General features: G+C 37.4%; 1 protein-coding gene across 1 annotated transcript in view; it reads right to left on the bottom strand.

The window, feature by feature from the left end:
* Positions 1–1,573: 1,573 nt before the first annotated feature.
* Positions 1,574–20,321, bottom strand: part of AXR4 (alpha/beta-Hydrolases superfamily protein) — a 34,986-nt gene continuing 16,238 nt past the window's right edge. Inside the window, exon 2 of the mRNA XM_089789261.1 lies at positions 1,574–2,396. Coding sequence (XP_089645387.1) covers positions 2,154–2,396 — 243 coding nt within the window. The 3' untranslated portion in view covers positions 1,574–2,153. The remainder of the gene's footprint in view (positions 2,397–20,321) is intronic.

A 20,321-nucleotide genomic window follows, 5' to 3' on the forward strand; every position in this document is an offset into this window, starting at 1 on the left:
GAGCTATTGTGGAGTCCACATATAATCACATTTTGTGGACACCACGTATAGTTCACTCGCTCAATTTAATGATGCAAAAGATTGACACTCAAATTGAATGGATCATTAAAATCTACACAGAGGGTGAGGAGATACAAATGTTTGTGACTAATCTTCGCATAACACAAGCCATATGTAGGACCTTCAGTGCATTGAAGTTGTTTTAAGGTAATTTAAATTTGATTTTAGATTTTAGATTTTAGATTAATTTTTAATTTTTTTATAGATGAACTTAATATATAACATATATGTTTTATGCCATCACAGGTTGTTGAAAAGCAACTCATACAATTGTCTTAAGACGACTTGTGAAGATGTAAGAGACATGCAGTGTTATGGTTATCAGCACTTTGTGAAGTGTATGGAGGCAATCAAACATAGAAAAAGCCCTAAAAGTAAAAGCATTGATCCTTGATGATGAATGGTGGGAACATGTGGAATAATGTTTGGGCATTCACCCATCATGAGCATGATTAGATTTATAGATGGTACCAGAATCCAGCCCAAAAATTTTGCCAAATCTTAGAATCCGAACCTGAACTAGAACAAGGATCAGCCACTTAGTTTGACTACCTACATGGCTCCACCCATTCCAATCACTTATTAGTCATACTTCCACTTAACCCCTTCCTACTCCTAAGAAAAAACTTTTCCCATCCTATGCTATTTTCATGATGCATATGATCAAAATCTCACTACACAAGTCTGATTATAAATTCTAAATTTCTTAAAAATTAAAATGCTAATTCTGACCCTTAGCCATGCTTTCTCCATAGCCATTGGGAGTCAACTTGGTACACATTTGTGGTACAATTCATTACATTCTGGTATTTTGAGACATTCATTTAAGCATTAATTCCCATCCAAAAAAACAATTGAAATTTTGAATGCATCGAAGGATGAATCCCTTTATGAACACTTCATTCAGAGTATTAAAAGGAATCTAATCTGCTTCAAATCATTCAGACACTTGTATGCCTATTTTGTTCCTACCAATTTTCACAAAAGGTTGTGAAGCCAGTATGCGGGTTAACTGAGGAAAGTGTGAACCGTTGCAATGAGGCAATTTCCCCTTCATGTTTCTTAATTAAGCAGCAGTAGATAGCAGATATTTGAGCAAGCCAGATATACCTTTAGCACACATTTCACCAAACCCCAAGTTTACAAGGCAGATCTGTGTCACTCGGAATTAATCCCAAACCATAGCATCCACCTGCAGAGAGTTCTAGGTCAGCATAGGATTTCAGACAGCACATTGAAAGCACCGATATTTCTGTACCTAATGACTCAGCTTTGTGCAGCATCGGGTTATATTCTACATAATAGTCCCCACAGATAAGTAACCCTTTCCTTCACATTTAATTTCCTAAATTAGCATTTACTTATTCTGATATTTACCCAGCTCTCATATTTAGGTTAATTGCGTGCTTATTCATAGCATTATTTAATGAGCCTAGATAGCACTACTGGAGGAAGTGTATTTTTCCTCTAACAGATTTTCATAACCATAAATTTCCAAAACACAACTCAGATCTTAGTAGAGAAATAAATACAAATCTTTGGTTTTAAAGGAAAAGAAAAATATCATGTGAGAAAAATTCATGTGTCTTAAGATAGCATTTTCAAAGGCTTCCTAACATCAGCCAACGGGCAGCCTTGATACTTAAGGCTCAATCAACTACTTTGTTATACTTCTTAAGTATCAAGTATTCAGACAATGAAACACAAATCCAAGTCTAAATTTTGGAACTCTTGTATGAAAACAAGGACTGAGCCATCAGATGGCTTTTCAATTTCTTATAGCAATGTCAATAGATTTCTAGAACTTGCCAGCTGGGGAAACACCATGAAAATTTCTAAATCTTTAAGACTTCAAACTTGTGAACTATAATGTGTGATGATCTTGATTGTTAACTCACCTCACTAACAGAGTCTCTATAAAATTATGCAGGTCTGGCTTACAAAAATTACTGTCAATCAACAAGGTGAGAGAGTCAAGATGCTATTCTTTTCCTCAATTCATTGGGCATCACTACTTTTAATATCAGCAGGAGAGTAGCTCTGGGGTGCTCAGTTGTGCAATCACCAAACTCGTCAAATCATCTTCCATTGTATTAGTGCCACCCACCATGTCCAAGGCCATATCCATCCATGTATCCACTGCCATGACTGTGCCCATGGTCTCCATGATGATCATGTTGATGATTATGATGGCTATGATGATTGTCATGGCTTGCCTCATCAAACATTCTCTGTATATGCTCTGGCAAAGGCTCCTCGGTAATGGTATTTACAGTTGGTGGTAAGGTTGATATAAATTTTACAATAGCATCTGTAATTTCACCTGCTACATCTTCCTGAAAAATCATCAAAGACAAGTCAAAATGTGAAAAAAGAAGCTAGATAAAGCATTCAAGCAAAGTATCAAAATGAACAGAAGTACCTGTACAAAAATGTATACTGGATCTTTCAGAGCACAAACTACAGAAAAGCTTATCCTTTGATAAAGAAAATTTGTCTTGGTCAGTTTAGCATCATTTACCTCTACTAAATTTTTTAAAATTTTAAGCATGGAATATCCCAGGCATGTAATTGTTTTGGACATTTAACCAACACCAACCACAATTCTTATGATTTCCTTAAGTTGTAAATAAACCTTTCAGTTTGCCGTCGTGAACTAGATCTGAAAAAGTAGATATCAAATTGCATAAAACCATGGGCAACCCTGTAATAAAGAGCATGAACACTGTATATCCATCGAATATCTCAGTCATAAATACCATAAAGGCTGCATTTGCACATATTGTGGAACTGCTTTTAATTCCTCCCTACCTATATCTTTGCTGAATAAATGCCTGATTTGGAATAACATTATAACACAGACTAATGCTTTACAAAAAGAGTTGCAAAGGAAACAATCTATTCTAATTATCCTATAACCATTATAAACAGAATGTAGACATATTAGAGGTAAACTCTACTAATTCATCTGCATCTGAAACAAGCGAATCTAAAAAAATTCAGACACTGGTTTCATAGATCAAGTTTTAAATTCTGTAGATATTGACTGCAAGACAGATTTCGATTGCAACATGATAAGCTCTAGTTTCTGTATATAGCAAGCTAGTTGCGCAGCATTTTGGAATGATTATTATGGTGAAGATCATGGGTTGAGGGGCAGTGCCCCTGGGCTGTGCATCAAAGCACTGCAGTGCAGAACCAACTGATGGGGAAGATGAACCATCACATGAAGAAGGCAAACACTTCAATCTTCCAAAACATTTCATTTTTCTTTAGCTCTGTGAATTTGAATTAGTTTAACATATATCCTCATGTCTACTGAGAGAATGATACATACAAGTTGTCGTTATAGATTGAGGTGTGGGGGTATTTGTGTTATTTCTGGTTTCCGACTTCTATTCATGTTTTGCCTGTTAGAATCTGAAAAGATTAATAACCCAGAAAACTAGTGCAAAGAGTAAATATCTAAACTATGAATGCAAATGATACAAAATCAAAATAGCATCATAGAGTTAGTCTACAAGAGAGTAATGCAAATGCTGGAAGCAAAATAGCATTAAGAGGATGCAAAAACAAAAGATGCAAATACAAGCCAGGTAGCATGCTTATATAGGCTAGGAAGAGGGAGGAGGTGGCAACACCAACCAATGAGGAGCAACCATCTATCGGACTAAAGATAACAAAGTATCTTCCCAAGATAGCTAATGGATGCTCACATGTAGGAAGGTGACACCTCACAACCATTCACCTAATAAGACATGCTTTATTAACTTAAGCGAGATTATTAAAAATGTAGGAAAAACCTAGCAAAATAGGAAAAATAAAAAACTACACTAACACCCCCCCATAAGCGAAGCTTAGGTGGATGTAGAAATGGGTCCCGGCAAGTCAAGCCTGATGAGGTACCCATGTACATAAAATTCCCCCAAAAGAGAGAGAAAAGAGACTCCCCAAAGAAAATTAGGACTCCAAGTGAGAGGAAGAGGCCCCCCCAAAAGATGAAGCATCCCGCACCTCCAGCAAAGCTTGCAAATTTTGTTCGGTTGATCCACTTACATCGAACAAGTTTTCTTCCCTTAGGAAAAGGGACAAGATCCCAAGTGTGGTTCCTCATCAAGGAACTATACTCTTCCTGCATAGCTGTATCCCACTCAGAAATACCAGAAGTCTCATGAAAGGACTGTGGATTTGAGGCAGTAGCAATGAAGATATGTAGAGCATCTTGGAATTGTAAACGAGTCTGCTTGGTGTCTGATGGATCCCCAACCCAATCACATGCAAACTACAAGGTTTGTCTAGCCCAAAGTGGACCAGAAGATGGAGAATCTAGAGGAGAATCATCAACCTGTGAATGATGACTAGGAGAGGAAGGAGGTGAGTCCTCTGAATCACTCTCTGCATCAAAAGTGGAGGTAGAAGACCTGCTCAAGTGAATCTGACCCATTAGAAGATCTATCATGTATTCCAAGTGACTCCAATGTCAAAGTAGAAGGCAACCCTGTGACCATGCTCTGCTGGTTAAGCTGATGCAAGTAGTGGAAGTTAAGATGGCCAAACCGCTCATGCCATAATCTGCTCACATCATTAGAGTGAATGAGTGAAACAGTCAAAGGAGGATCAAGAACAAAGTGAGAAAACATATAGAGTCGTGACTGATGATCTGCTCTCCCAACTGCAACTATAGAATCATTGTGCAACTCACATATCTCCACTGAACTAGGAGTGAACTCAACCCGCTTGCCTAAACCTGTGTGAGTGATCTGGTGTACCAATTGGAGATTAGTTGACAATGAGGGTACACAAGGAACATCATGGAATGTGCCATCCCCCACATCAACAGACCCTCTCCCACACACCTCAACAAGAGTGTTATCACCCATCAAAATAGAAGGCATAGTACACGCCTCCAAGGATGGAAGTTCTTCCTTAGATGAAGCCATTTGGTGTGAAGCACCCGAATCAAGAACCCAAGTGGATGGTGAGGAAGCAACTGCAAAAAGGGTCTTGCCCTTTCCTTTCCCCTTACTGTTTTCTTTTTCCTTGTTAGACCCTTCATTAGAACTTTGTTTGATAGACTCAGGAACACTGATATTATTCTTCTCAAGAATGTATGTCAAGTGATCAAGTTGTTTCTGCAAACATTTATGTTCATCATGACCAGGTCTTTTACAATAGGCACATTTGACCTTTTCTTTCTTAGGCTTATCACCCTTGGAAGATGGTGTATCAATAGTTGCTTTTGAAGAAACTGGCATCTGATCCTTCTTCTCCTCGCTATTCTTTTGTTTCTTGTCCTTACCATTGTTGTTACTACGTTCTTTTGTGCCTTGGTTGGCAACCAAGGCATGTGACTTAGAGGACTTAAGAATGCCCATCTGGATTAGCTTGTCCTGTTCTCGAGTGAGATTGACAGCAAAATCATCTAAAGATGGCATGGTGAATTGAGTACCAAGTGCACCCTTAGTAGCATAAAAGGTAGAGACAAACACAGAATATTCTGAACTTAGCTTAGAGAGAATACTAAGAATCAGTTGTTCATCTTTCTTTTCAATTCCACATTGTTTTAACTGCAGCCTTAGTGATTTCAATTTGGTGAAGAAATCTTGGATTGTGTTGAAATTGCCTGGACTCAAACTAATTAATTCATTTTCCAACATATGACCCCTCATTGAATCTTGTGTGCCAAATAGTGTTTCTAGCTTTGTCCATACTTCATTTGGTGTATCCAAAGACTCAATGTGAAATAGCAAGTCAGGAGAAACAGACAAACACAATGTTCCAAATGCCTCATCACATTTGTTAAACCACTTAGGCTTATCTTCATCTTTAGCAGGTTCAGTTTCAAGTCCCATAGTTATCCTATTTAATCCAGCTTTCCTTAAGTGAATTGTCATGCGTGATTTCCACTCAAAGTAATTGTATGGAGTTAGAATGGGCATATTTGTTTGATCCATGATGAAGAAATGCTAAAAAAAAGAGAACCCAGCCATGACAATGCCCCCCCCTTTTTACTCAATCAAAGAACCCCCCCCAAAGAAATATGATTTGGCACTTTATTTTAGTGCATTTACAACTATCACTAGAAAGAGATACTTAGTGGTCTTGATTTCAATGCATTACAAACCCTCATGAAGAACATATGCTAAAAGTGAAACTTGGGCACAATAATCAAGGAAACAAATAGCACCACTGCGATCTATTCAAAAAATCATGCACTTTCAAAAAAAGAATCGCCTCGATACGAGGTCGTATGAGAAAGTTATGATCCTCCGAAGTTTCCAAAACGAGAACTGTGCACAGTCACGGCTGAGAATCTGCAATTTCTGAAGAATTCATGCATGAAAATCAAAAAATAACTTCACTAGTGGATAGAGCACAAAAAAATAGCCAAGTTCATAACAAGAATCATCAAAATCGGAGTCCGTATGAGCAAGAACGAGACATTTGAAAACTGCATTTAAATCTGCGGCTGCCAACGGAGAGGGGTACGGTTGTAGCTTTGCATGCTCGATTCTAAAAAATATACAGCTTGCATGCAAAATCTAAAAGATACCCAGATGGTTTTTCGGGGCTGCGAACAAAACCCAGAAAGCGTTTTTCTTGCTAATGAACAGAAGATGTTGCTGTAGTGTAAATCAGACGCCTTTAACAGTAAAAACAGCTCCAAAAATCAAAAAACGACCCCAGCAACCAAAATTTGACATGCAAATGCTGGATTAGCTTCTTAAGTCCATCAATGGCATGCTGGAACCTGCAAAACTGATTGAAAACTCCAAATATGCAAGTTGGTTGTCAGATTTGAGATTGAAACCCTAGAGAAAAACTGTTTTTGTCAAAACTTTTCTGATTCTCAGGATCATCCAAAGATGCAAGAGAAGAGCATACTTCGTTTTTCAAAAAACTACAATAAAGTTTATTTGCCCCCCCCGAATCTCTCAAATAAGGAAACTAAAATCTACTCTTGCACATAGAAAAGCTCTGATACCATGTTAGAATCTGAAAAGATTAATAACCCAGAAAACTAGTGCAAAGAGTAAATATCTAAACTATGAATGCAAATGATACAAAATCAAAATAGCATCATAGAGTTAGTCTCCAAGAGAGTAATGCAAATGCTGGAAGCAAAATAGCATTAAGAAGATGCAAAAACAAGAGATGCAAATACAAGCCAGGTAGCATGCTTATATAGGCTAGGAAGAGGGAGGAGGTGGCAACACCAACCAATGAGGAGCAACCATCTATCGGACTAAAGATAGCAAAGTATCTTCTCAAGATAGCTAATGGATGCTCACATGTAGGAAGGTGACACCTCACAACCATTCACCTAATAAGACATGCTTTATTAACCTAAGCGAGATTATTAAAAATGTAGGAAAAACCTAGCAAAATAGGAAAAATAAAAAACTACACTAACATTGCCTCTGTAACTCATTGAGTCTGTCACCTTTGCATGCTTTTTTTATCAGAAATCTCCTGTAATCTGGACCAACAGGAGAAATGGAACCAGTTTGACCTGGGAAGGGAAAAACACAAATACCATGAAATTGGATTAAGAGCTTGCTTTCAAATTAACATATCATTAAGGTGTTTAAACTTTAAAACCATAGGTTGCAATTTTACTTGTAACTTGTGCTTTTAATGGAACGTGTTACTAGAAGGTGGCTTCTTGTTTGTATGAAACTTGATCAGATGCAACAATAGCTAGAAAAAAGGTAAAAGAAAAAATTCTCAGGAAGAATTCAACAGTATCCTGGGATTATGTCAACTGGCGAGAATAAAAGAAACAGAAAATTGGATATCAAAGCCACATACAATGAGAAACTCAATTGAATTACAAATCTTTTTGTGTTACCCCAATTGCAAGGATGAGCTTAAACAGATGGTATGACTGTTTAAACGGCAAGAGCTCCCCATGTAGAGAACAACATGACAGCTTGTCACTTTCAGCTGAATTGAGAAAAAAATCCCCATATCATATGATGGTCATCCTACTTGACCTCCTGCAATCAGTAGCTCACTCAAAATTGTACACTCCTGGGCACATTCAAGTAAAGGAGCTTCTACATAGATTTCAAAGATCCGAATTAGTAACTCTTCCAGAATTTGATGGCCTGGTCAAATTTTCAGTTGTGAACTTCTAGTTTTGTGCTAGTGGCTGAAGTAAATAGCAAAAGACCAATCATCTTGAAAGTTGAAAATTGAGGTATGTGGTAACTCTTATGTCAAATGACAGAAGATTAAGATCCACACTTACACTGCTTCATGGAAGAGAACAGTATTGATTGTTGCAAGAAGCTCACAGAAAGTATATGAAGAACCTATCCAAAAGAAATTGCATTTTAAGCAACAAATACGCACATCATCAACATCAATGAGGCATAGGATCCAAAGAAATCCAAACCACTCATGTATAAATTACAAAAGCGCATACATATAGGGTACAAGTCACCTTGATCCAGCATCTCAAACCAAAGATGCAAAAGTGCAACTCACCAATGTTAAACCTAAATTTGCTATATATCAATATCTAGCATAATCTAGTATCTAATTTGCATCGAAATAGATGTTAGTACCAAAATTAATATCAAGCACAGAATTGGCTCATTTTAAAAACCCTTGGATATGGGGCTGTTAGAATAGAGTCTAGACTATCTGTGTGTGTGTGCTGTGCTCATACCAGTAGCATTAACATTTAAGTCACAGAGTCAGTTTTTCTACAGGTTATCAATTAGTCAAATTATTCAGCTTCTTTAAAATTTTGGATTCTTACTTCCAATGCGTTTCTCCGAGTTTCACATAGGGGCACCAGAACAAAGTTTAAACGATGGCCAAAAAGCTTGAGAAGTCCAGAATTGGCTGAAGGCAAGTGGATAATTGTTAAAATGGTATAAAAGACTGATACTTCAGAAATAAAATTAATAATAGCTTAAATTAAGTGAAAAGAAGCTGAAATTTTAAAAAAGTATAAATGAATTGAATTTGTAAAGGCATTTCATATATCCAATAATCCAATCATATGATATATGAATACCAAATTTTATTTATATTAGTGAAAATTACAAAGGAACTGAGAATCAACGAGCGACAAACAGCAAAATGACAAAATGGCAATGTCAAAAGAAGATATGTTTAAGTGGTTTGAGCAATAAGTTTGAAATTGGAGTCATCATCCAATGGAATGTCAGAAACCACTACTCAATGCTAGAACTAATGGACTCAACTGGCTAGTATAACATGATAGCAACCAACCCCCAGTTGCACATCTTGGTCCTCATCAACCTACATTGCACTATGTTATTGGCCTCTGTAATTACATGTCCTCCAATCAATCAGACACAAGGCACTATATAGAAAGACAAGCTTTTCAACTCTGTTGGAAGAACTAGAAACTTGAGAGAGGCAGCAAATGATAATTGTACACAGATATTGTCATGACCAACTAGCCCTTCTTAAATCAAAGTGTGCCTACCAATCTTTATTGAACACTTGTGGCGATCAAATTTGTAAATCCAATCCACTTGGATGTGGGATCAATGAAGGTTCATCTACATTATATATTTTCTTTAGGAATTTCATCAGACCATCACTTCCCTCGAGGCCATCAAGAAAAATACTTCTGCAAGTCTCTGTGCATGCCACATTGGATTTAAATATTGAATGACTGTGTTGGCATCTATTTATGAGAAACTCAGGTAAAACAACTTTATTATGACCTGACAATAATCGTGGATATTTAACTGATTAATGGAAGAGTAGATAGAAATAATTGTACATGTATAGCAAAGAAATGTATAATATACCATAGCGCGTATATGGGTTACTTGTAGGTGTGGAAATGTGCATATGATTGTAAAATGGAGAAGGTTTGCATATTCATATACACATCTCCTATGTATTTGGAAAGATTGAGAGATACAGATAGATGACTGAATCCATAACCTGCAAGCAAGAGATCACAGAAAATTGTTGCAGTTGTCTAATTGGGCAAGAAAGGTCATTGTCTATATTATTATGCACATCATATTGAGTCTATTGTATTTCAATTTGTGTATATGTGTGTAAATCTCCATGACACAAGCAGCAATGACTTCTCAAGTCCATGTGCACTTTGTGTGGAACAGTCCTTCAGGGTTTTCAGCCAGTGGCAGTCAACTAGTCCTAAGCACATGGTCATGTGCATAGTAGGGGAAAAATATGTCCAATATTTCGTGTTGTGAGACCCACTCAAATTTTCATGGATCTGAATTTTCATTTGAAGCATGGAAGATTGAGGTTGTATTGTTGTGTTTTTAGTTGTTAATAGATCTGAGGTATCTCCATGTGCAGCCCTTGCAGATCTCAGTGTTTTTGAGGTGTTTGCTGTAGCTGTTAGATTGTGTTTTGCATTCAAATGAATTGCTGGGTTTGCTATTATTGGATCTGATGGGTGTAAAGTCTTGAGGTGCAGAGCTATTCTTGCCAGTTCTATACTAAGAAGAATATTTGTTTTGTTTTATATTTTGAGTGTCGATATATTTTCTTTGGCCACACAAGCACCTTCTACATGCATGGACTTATGTATTTGTGTTTGTGGGATACAAATGGTACATAAATAACAGAGATGTCCCATTACTGTATCATTGCAAAGGGATATAATATGCTATAATGATGCATTTACACAAAAGAATGTGTATGTAGATCTAACCAGTGAGACATCAAGGAAAGAGTATGGAGATTCATGGGCTGTAATGTTTCCTTTTCCAATGCCCTAGTTTTACCCTAAAATTACAATTCCAACATAATCAATAAAACATATCTTTCCTACTAGGGTTAGGAACTTGGGAACATTAACTCGATCATATGATATAACTAACCTCATTGATGGAGTGCCTTTGTAATGTCCCCAAATCAGGGGGTACCATCACATAGCCAATCATAAATTCATCATGTCCTTTTGCATTATATCCCACTACAGGCAGGAATGTCCATCATGGACTCTTTTGTTAACTAGGGCTTCTCCTCTTTCAGCATCTTCAAAATGTGATGATTTGACATCTTCATCAACATGCGAACTCTGGCCTTGCCTTCAATTCTTCTATCAGTCCTTCCTTGGCGCAGGGAACATTCAAATGCTCTATGCCCTTCTTCTCCGTAGTGAAAACATTTTCCACAGAAACCTCCTCTTCCAGATCCTTGCCCTCTTCCTCTTCCTCTCTGATCTCTATTGTTTTGATCATGGAAATGATTGGAATTGTTTCCCCTCTGGTTCTGATTGCTACTATTGGCCTCATCCTTGTTCTTTTGATCATCATTTCAGCTTCCATAAGACCATCCACCCCGACCTCTTCCACTATTCTTGTTTTCAAACTTCTTATTCAAATTTTCCTCAACGCTTAAGGCAAACTGGTATGCCTCTTCAATACTATTCATTAGGACCAAACTTAATTCCTCCTGAATACTTGGCCTCAACTCATTAAGGTAACGTGCAACTTTCTCCTTGTCATCTTTTGCATGGCCTGTCTTTATGCGAACTCGGTAGAACTCCTCAGTATACTCCTAAACAGATCTTCCTGCTTGCTTCAACCCTTGCATTTTCTTCAGCAAAGCAAGCTCATAATCCACAGGAATGAATTGTCGCTTCAATTTAGTTATCATTCGGTCCCATTTTGTGATTTTGTCCTTCCCTCTTCTATTTCACTCCAACTAAATCTCCTACCACTAGATCTTCGCATGACCCTTCAATTTGGCTTTTGCAAACTTGACCCTGTCAGGATTCTCAATATCTTCATACTCAAAGTATTTCCCCATTTCATTGATCCAATCAATCAACTCCTTTGGGTTAAGATTTCCCAAAAAAAGTGTGAACCTCAAACTTGGTTTTTTTTCCAATCTTAGAGATGGCCCTAAAAAGCCTCCCTTCTTTTGGGTTCAAAATTGTCTCTTCTTCAACATTTTATTCTTCATCCCCACTTTTATCTCTCAACAGCAAGATTTATTCCTCTACGCATTTGTTCTTCCAATGCTTGCATCTGTCTCTGGAGGGCTCTAAAACCCTCAAGTGTAACACATGTGACTCTTCCCCCATGCTCTCTTCGTGGAGGCATTTTCACGCTTTTGCTGAAACCCCAGAGCAAACTACCTCACAATCGACAATCTGTCTACACGCTCAGCCCAAACCATAGTCCTAATGCAACTACCCCACAATCGACGATCTATTTACACACTCAGGAACTCCTGCTCTGATACCACTTAATGAAGGGTGCTCCCCTTAATACCACAAATACATACAAAATTAGAGAACAGAATTTTCACAAGAACAAAAATGGGCTTCTTATTATCTCCACAAATGTGGAATTACAAATTTTCAGGAATACAATATGAAAAGCCACATGGGCAACTTCCTTACAATATTCTTCAACATAGAACCCCGAACTACCACACATAATTGCCTAGACATCACGACGAGCCTTCCTTATAAAGGCAAATTTTCACCTCCCAGGAAGGTTCTAGACATTAACTCTAGCCCTTCAAGCTGACAAAACCCCCATTAAACATTATTTCCTAAATTGTTACATAGGATCAGCCCTAATTATATTTTTAGGTCCCCCTACTTTCGAAGGCCATAACTTTCAAACCGTATGTCTGATTTTCAACTGTAAGTACTTTTTAGAATCATCAGCTCTTGAACTACAACGCCTGACATGCGCAAGTGCCAATCAGCCCAGGCACGACCCTGTTCCAGAGCCTCTGGCTTAGGCACCCCAACTCTCAGAGGCCATAACTTTCAAACCGTGTGTCCGATTTTCAACTGTAACTAATTTTCAAAATCATCGGCTCTTGAACTACAATGCCTAACATGCCCAACGCCATTCAGGCCAGGCACGACCTTGTTCAGGAGCCTCTAAGGCCTTCAAATCTTAGCTCAAAGGTATTGTACCCAAAAACCTCAATAACTTCTGCAATACATATGGTATGACAATTCAGCTCCATTGGCAGGCTGATATGACTAAGGTGAACCTTCACCTATGAAACTAGAACATTCCAAGATCGTATGACCCACTTACTAAAAATAGTAAGTTTCCATGAATAGTAACTCTGTACTGAAATAGCTCTTATTGAAAAGGACAAAACAAAAATATTTTTTGGGTGATGCAAAATTGCCCTTACACCCAGGATGCTCCAGCATCACCTCAGAGAGTTGTATGACTGCATTGATTATATGCTTGACCAAATGAAGGTTGTTGTGCTAGAGAAGAACCCCATACTAAGATTCTACAATGAACGTATTTAACCCATCATTCATCAAAGATGAGAGAAGCTCAACACTCTCTTGCACATGGCCCATACAAGATGTTGAGGTGAAGGCAAGGTTCGTGAAGGACATTCAAAAGATGCACAATTCTATAGAGGCCAACATTATTTGTATCGAGTGGATAAAATTTGCCACAATTAGACGTTAGTTTGAGGAGGCCAAGATGGCTAGGGAAACTTTGACAAGTTGACCCAATTTTGTGGTGCACCATGCATCGACTGACTTCTTTAAATTGGACAAGGAGAAAGCTTTAGTAGAGGCATCATTGAGAGCAATCAAGAATACATAGCCCGAAGTAGGTATGTCCATCATTTATAATGGATGAAAAGATTTCAAAAATCTAACATTGCTGAGTGTCTCTCATGTTTTCACAAAATAAGAAATCATTTAAGGGAATTAATAATCAGTAAATTAAAATAAAAAACAGTTCAAGAGAGCAATTTCTTAAAATGAAAGATAATTTAAATGTAGCTAAGGCTCAAGAGTTGTGAACTTCAAAGGGGCAAAATAATGAAAAGATGTGACTTTCAATATATTTTTACATTTTAAGTTTCAAATTTCAATTATTGAGATGTCACATTACATCTACCTTTTAATATTTTAATTTGTACTTTTTCAAGTGTGCAAGTGGTCATCATTGACCGTTGGAACAAGATGACCACCCCCTTTAAATGATATTTTCTTTGTCGAGAAGGGTGGCACCATACAAGGGTGGAGAAGCTGGCTACTGGATAGTATTTAGAAAAATATTTTCAAATGTACACATCCAGAGTGTTGTCTTGAATGAATTTGGCCAATTCATATCTTCAAGTAATCATGATGCTTGTGCTCTTTAAGAAAAATAGTAAAAAGATACTCATAAATAATGGGTAGTACGTACATGGCCAAGACTCTATTCACTTGAAGCCTCTTCCGATAAGAATTCTCTCTGAAGTGTGTATCTCGTTTTTCATTTGCTGCTATATATTATAATAATATCATTTTATAATTTGTGATTTGTTTGAATAGAGCTTAATACTAAATGATGCATTCAAATTCAATAGGTTGTGAGTTCTTTTTCAGCTGTGGGATTATGTTCAATTGTATGCAGCAATTATCAAAGGAGGGATTATGTTTGATTATATGCAGTGAGATTTTTAATAGAAGACAATGATCATAATGTAACGGGTAATAATCATTAAACAACAATTACGGGTTTGATACACACCTTAAAATGGCAGTATTTACAATTGAAAGACAGGCGTGAGGGGTCATAACCATTTCAAAGGAGGAGCAGATCTGGAGTGATTAAGAACAGGACTGTAATAGTCAACCTGGGAGAAGATTTTGTTTAGCCAAGGCCGGAGTGTAATTTATAGCAGGCTTCCAAAGGAGAACCATTATTTACATATGCACTCATTGCAAAAGAGCAGAAGCAGCATTCATCAGTGATCAAAGACCATTGAACCCATCAGATCTATCCTACAGCAACCATATTAATGTTAGTGATCAAGGGCATCGTTCGTCTTAAAGAGATATCGACAGTAAGAAGAATATACAGATACTCAGCAGCTGGCGACGAGTAAGACAATAATAATAAGTGCATACATCCGCTGGAACTATCGGCAACTTCTAACTGTTGTGGTATGATGGATATACATACATACATACATACATACATACATATATATACATAGATATATAGATATAGATATAGATATAGATATAGATAAATGAATATTTGAATTTGACATATTATAAATATCGAATTTGTAATAATCAGTCGTGTACATACATACATACATACATACATACATACATACATACATATATATATATATATATATATATAAATGAATATTTGAATTTGACATATTACAAATATCTAATTTGTAATAATCAGTCATGTGAAAGGAAGGAAGGAGCACAAGGAGGGCTCACTGTGAAATTCCCACTGGGTATGCCACCTCATAATGATGGTTAAGGACCATATGAGGCCAAGGAGGATAAGGCCTACCTTGAGACCTAGGGTGGAGGGTTAAGGGCACCCAATTGCAGCTCCCCTACTATTCCCGCATGGATCAATTGTTAAGTGACTAAGAAAGGGATCTTAAATCATAGGAGGGGTGGACATGATGGAGGGGAACGGTGTAGAGCCCTCACTCGGTACGCCACCTCATGATGGTTAAGGACCACATGAGGCCACAAGATAAGGTCTTGTTGTTGGGCCTAGGGTAGAGGATAGTTGGGGCACTCATCATGTCTCCCAATGCCACCCTGTTATGGTTCATCTCCCATGTAATCATTGAAATTTGTTAGGTAGATCAATATGTCTATGTAATGTAACCCTAAAAATTGATGTATTACCTGTAGTATGATCATATTATGGTTATCTAATTTGGTTGCAGTTTCTAAGACAGGCTTATCTCATCTTATTTCTAGGTTAGGGTTATATCTCTAAAAACTCTATTGTGTAACTTGTCTCATTTGTAATTGACCATTTTGGGCTGTACCCAAAAAGGAACATTAGATAAGGCAGATGTGGGAGATTTTCTTCGCCAGATCATTTTTCATATCAAGTTCTTACGTATCGGAAGGGTTCAGTGTGATTGGCAGGTTTCAAACTTTGTGCTCATCAGCATGTTGTTTCACATTTGAGCAAGACAATTTACCAGGTCTTAGTGGCTGATCAGGCTTTTCACCAACGAGCTATTCATCTATCCCACACAGACTTTCCTTTTGCATCATCCTTCCATTTGGCTCTTCCTTCATACAAATTTCTTCACTCGCTCATGCAATGTGGAGATCAATGATAAATTGGGTTTCTTCATAGTTTTTTGGCCAATCCATATAAGACTTTACACTCTCTAAAACCTTGGCTCAAATATTTCAATTCATTGTCGTTCAGATTTCAAATTTCATAGAGGAGTGCTCATGGTGGGCCTGCAGCCAGAGTTTTGGGCAAAAGCAGTAAAAGACTTTAGTTCCACCTTCATTGTGAACAATATTTTTTGGTGGTTTTTAATATTTATTGCCTGGCACCCCTTATCATGTTAAAAGCAGAGGGAACATGAGTGTTTAACAATATTGTTTTGTTTCACCACCATATGATTTGAGTTTCAACATGTCAACTATAGTTTCAATGCATTTACAGCAGTATTTTAAAATATGAAATTACATAAACTAAGATAAGTTTTCAACTGATGTTAAGCATAAATATAAAACACAAATAAAGATAACTAACTGACAAAATATGAAGATGTGACACTGGTGTTCGAACTAAAGCTCAGGGATAAAACCCCCAAAGGGGAATGCCCAGAAAAAAACTTTTATTGCAAGAATCCTCAGAGATATAGTTACAACGGTAAAACTATTGATCTCATATTTACTTCTATGCTGTTCAAATCTGCCCAGAACCAGGAAAGATACTCTCACGTCTCTACTCACCCTTCTTCTATTCTTAGGAGAATCAAACATCATGCTCATCACTGTTCAATATGAACCAGTCTTAGTCTCCTTACACATCTCCAGTTGTGATAGTACGTCGTTCCCGTTCTTCTCACCAAAGGGTCGAACTTCCTGCTGAGGATTATGGTTGATATCACTGCAACATCTTGCTAAAACTGTTCTGAATAACTCTTCTTCTCGCACTGTGAATAACATGCCTCAGACACCTTTACTCTTATCATTTTTCAGATCTTAAACTTGCACTCACCCTAAACCTAGGAATGAATGGTGAAGACTAGAACAAAGAAAAGAAGATCGATGGTCATCTAACCTTTACACAAAAACATCCAGAAAGCCTAAGATAGGCAACTAACAATAAGGAAAAATGATCATTAGCAATATTTGATATACTAATGTAAGAGGGGTCCACAACTCCCTTACTACAAGCCTACACATCATGACATAAAGTAGCGACCACTTTCAACAATAACATTTCCCTCTTACTGAGGAAAGTATTCATCACTCCCAACTTCTCCCTGAAATAAATATAATTGCCTACTGACAAGGACTTCGTATGTATGTCTGCAACCAGCTACTCAGTGGATATGTTCTCAAGCTCAATTTCTCCTCTCTAAACTCAATCTCAAATTAAGTGCTACTTGACCGCAATGCGTTTTGACCTGTCATGAAACACTAAATTCTCCATGTATTATCACCGTATATCACCATAGGTTTCAACTCCTGATCAAATGAACCAGCCTGTAACTTGCAACGCCATATAGCCTCACAACTGGCATGACTGGCTGCAATATAGCCAGCCTCAGCAGAACTAAAAATGCACTGACTTATGTTTTATACTAAACTAAGACAACTTCAAGCCAAACCCATAATAGCACCCTTAAGTGTTTTTCCTGTATGTAGCACAAACTGCCAAATCTGACTCCATCACCCTGACATGGTCCAGTCCATTATCCATTGTGTCTGCAAAGTACCTCAGAATGTGTTTTCCTGCAATCCAGTGCACTCTCCTAGGCTCCATCATATGCTGACTAAGAGTGCTCATTGCAAAACAAATGTCTGGACTAGTGTTGACCAGATACATCAAGGAGACAATCAACCGACAATACAATGTGGGATCCGCCAAGTCTGATTCAGAAGTACTCATCTTCTTCCACTTGGTAGTCATCAATGTGGACATAGATTTGCTAGCATGAATGTTGATGATACTACATTGGGGGAGTATCCTAAGCATTGAAGAGTATTGATATGTTGCATTCATGATTGTATTTGTCATTGATGTCAACATAGTAGTAATTTTGTTAAGACTGAGAGAATAGCAGTCAGTAATCTTAAAATGCGCAAAAGCTAAGGAAGTTTCAGGTGATGCGCAGTGGAGGACATGTTCCAGAGGTTGTCATAATGACGTGGTTTAAAGGACTAAGTCTGATTCGATGTTGTACAGAAGTCACACTTGTTTCACTAGAAGCAGTGCAGAAACAGAGCATTGGAAAACAGAGTTTTGATGATCTATTGCTATCTTTCATCTGAGATGTAATGAAGGTGATGCGCAGATAACAATGATAGAGGACGATCGTGTGGTGATGCCAGTGTGTGTGCAAGACATGGTTTCATACATGTAAAGTTTTGTATAGACTGTGAACCGAGTGTTGTTGTAATTGTGAATTAATTAATTATCTTATTTTAATTAATTGGGAAAGCCTCAAGGCCGACTCAAGGAATTATTATGAAGATACAGTATAAAGGAAAGTTGTTTTCCTTATTTGTAAGAGACTTGGACTTAGAGGATCAAGTGGAATGTGAAGTATTAGTGCGCAGTGCAAGGAGGAGCTGAATACGTGTAAGCGATCCAAGGGATCATTGGATGCGCAGTATGAGATCTGGATACAAGATTTGAAAGAGCAAAAGTCTTGTTGATAGGACAAAGACAGAGGATGGAAGTACATTTCAGTTCTATTATTCTACAAGGAATAATACATAGATCATTTAGACAATGGGTTATTTGATCTTAACCTGAAGTTGTTTAGGCAGTGGGTCCAATTGTCTTCCACAACTTCTAACAGGGTTGGAATCTCCCAATAGGGATTCAAAGTCTCCTAATAGGGACTCATATGTATTGAATGTTGTAACAGGGTCTATCCTCTAACAAGGAATATTTATATTAGTACATCATCTTGTGGGTACTATCCCACCAGGGTTTTCCCTCTGATCAAGGGTATCCCTAGTTAACATATCTGGTGTTAATTGTGTATGAGTATCTTGTTGTGGTTTCAGTTTATATTACTCACATGGCTAAGTTTGTTTAAGGTTAATGTTTGTGATAATAGTTGGATAATTGATTCACCTCCCCCCCCCCCCCCTCTTAGTTATATCAATGGACTATATATTCTAACAGTTGGTATCAGAGCATCAGGTCCTTGAAGATAAGGCTTAACAAATTTGGGAGATCAATGGTGAATATGTTCAGGAAAGATAGTCCGAGATTCGATGGGGCCAACTATGATAGTCGGAAGGAATAGATGAAGACTCATCTGTTGTGCATGGGTCCAGGTTATTGGATCTTGACAAAGAGTGAGAAGAAATTGTGGAAGAAGGAAAGCATGAAGAATGCAATGAAGCAGAGAGAGAACTATTCATGTGTAAAATGAGAGCCAAAGAAGCCCTACTATCAGCTCTTTCAGAGAATGAATACAATCAGGTAAAGACATTTCAAACTTCTCATGAAATATGAAAAGCATTACAAGCTACTTTTGAAGGTGATGATCATGCAAAAAGAATGAAATTGCAAAGTTGGATTTGCACATTTCAAGATGCTACGATGATGGAAGATGAATCCATCAGAAATTATGTAAGAATATCAGAAATTGTTGCAGGTATTTGATCTCTTGGTGGAACTAAACAAGAAGATGAGGTTATATGGAAGATCTTGAAAAGTTTATCACCACCATTCAAGCAAACAGCTCAGATGATTCAGCTAGTAATGCCCTGCACCAAAGATTTCACAAAGGAAACTTTGCTTGGAAGATTAGAATCTGTAGAAATAGAAATGAGACAGTCTGGAGAATTAGCCAAAGTTGAGACAGCTCTTTCAGTGCTATGAACATTTGACCTAATCTGTCAAGAAGTACAACTGCAAGAGGAGACTTTGCCATTAGTAGCAGATCTGAAGAAGATAAGAAGATTGAAGAAGGAATAGCCCTTCTGGTAAGAAGAGAAAAAGATGGTAAGAAAATCTTTAAATGTTGGACTTGTGATGAATATGGTCATTATGCATCTAAATGTCCTAAAAGAGAGAAAAAGCTTGGAGGAAAATTTAAGCCTAGAAGAGCTAAGGATAAAAATTGTTTATATGCTAATGAGGATGAAGAATCTGATGAAAAGGATCAGAGTGAAAGTGATGATGAATTAGGATTTGTGGCTATTAAAGAAGATAACCTTGATAGGGAAATTAGAGAAGAGAGAGCTCTAGTTACCCAAGTTGAGAAGAAATCAGATTGGATAATTGATAGTGGATGTTCACATCACA

Source organism: Cupressus sempervirens, chromosome 6 (genome assembly GCF_028749045.1).
Source record: "Cupressus sempervirens isolate cs-2001-9-10 chromosome 6, ASM2874904v1, whole genome shotgun sequence".
Lineage (NCBI taxonomy): Eukaryota > Viridiplantae > Streptophyta > Pinopsida > Cupressales > Cupressaceae > Cupressus > Cupressus sempervirens.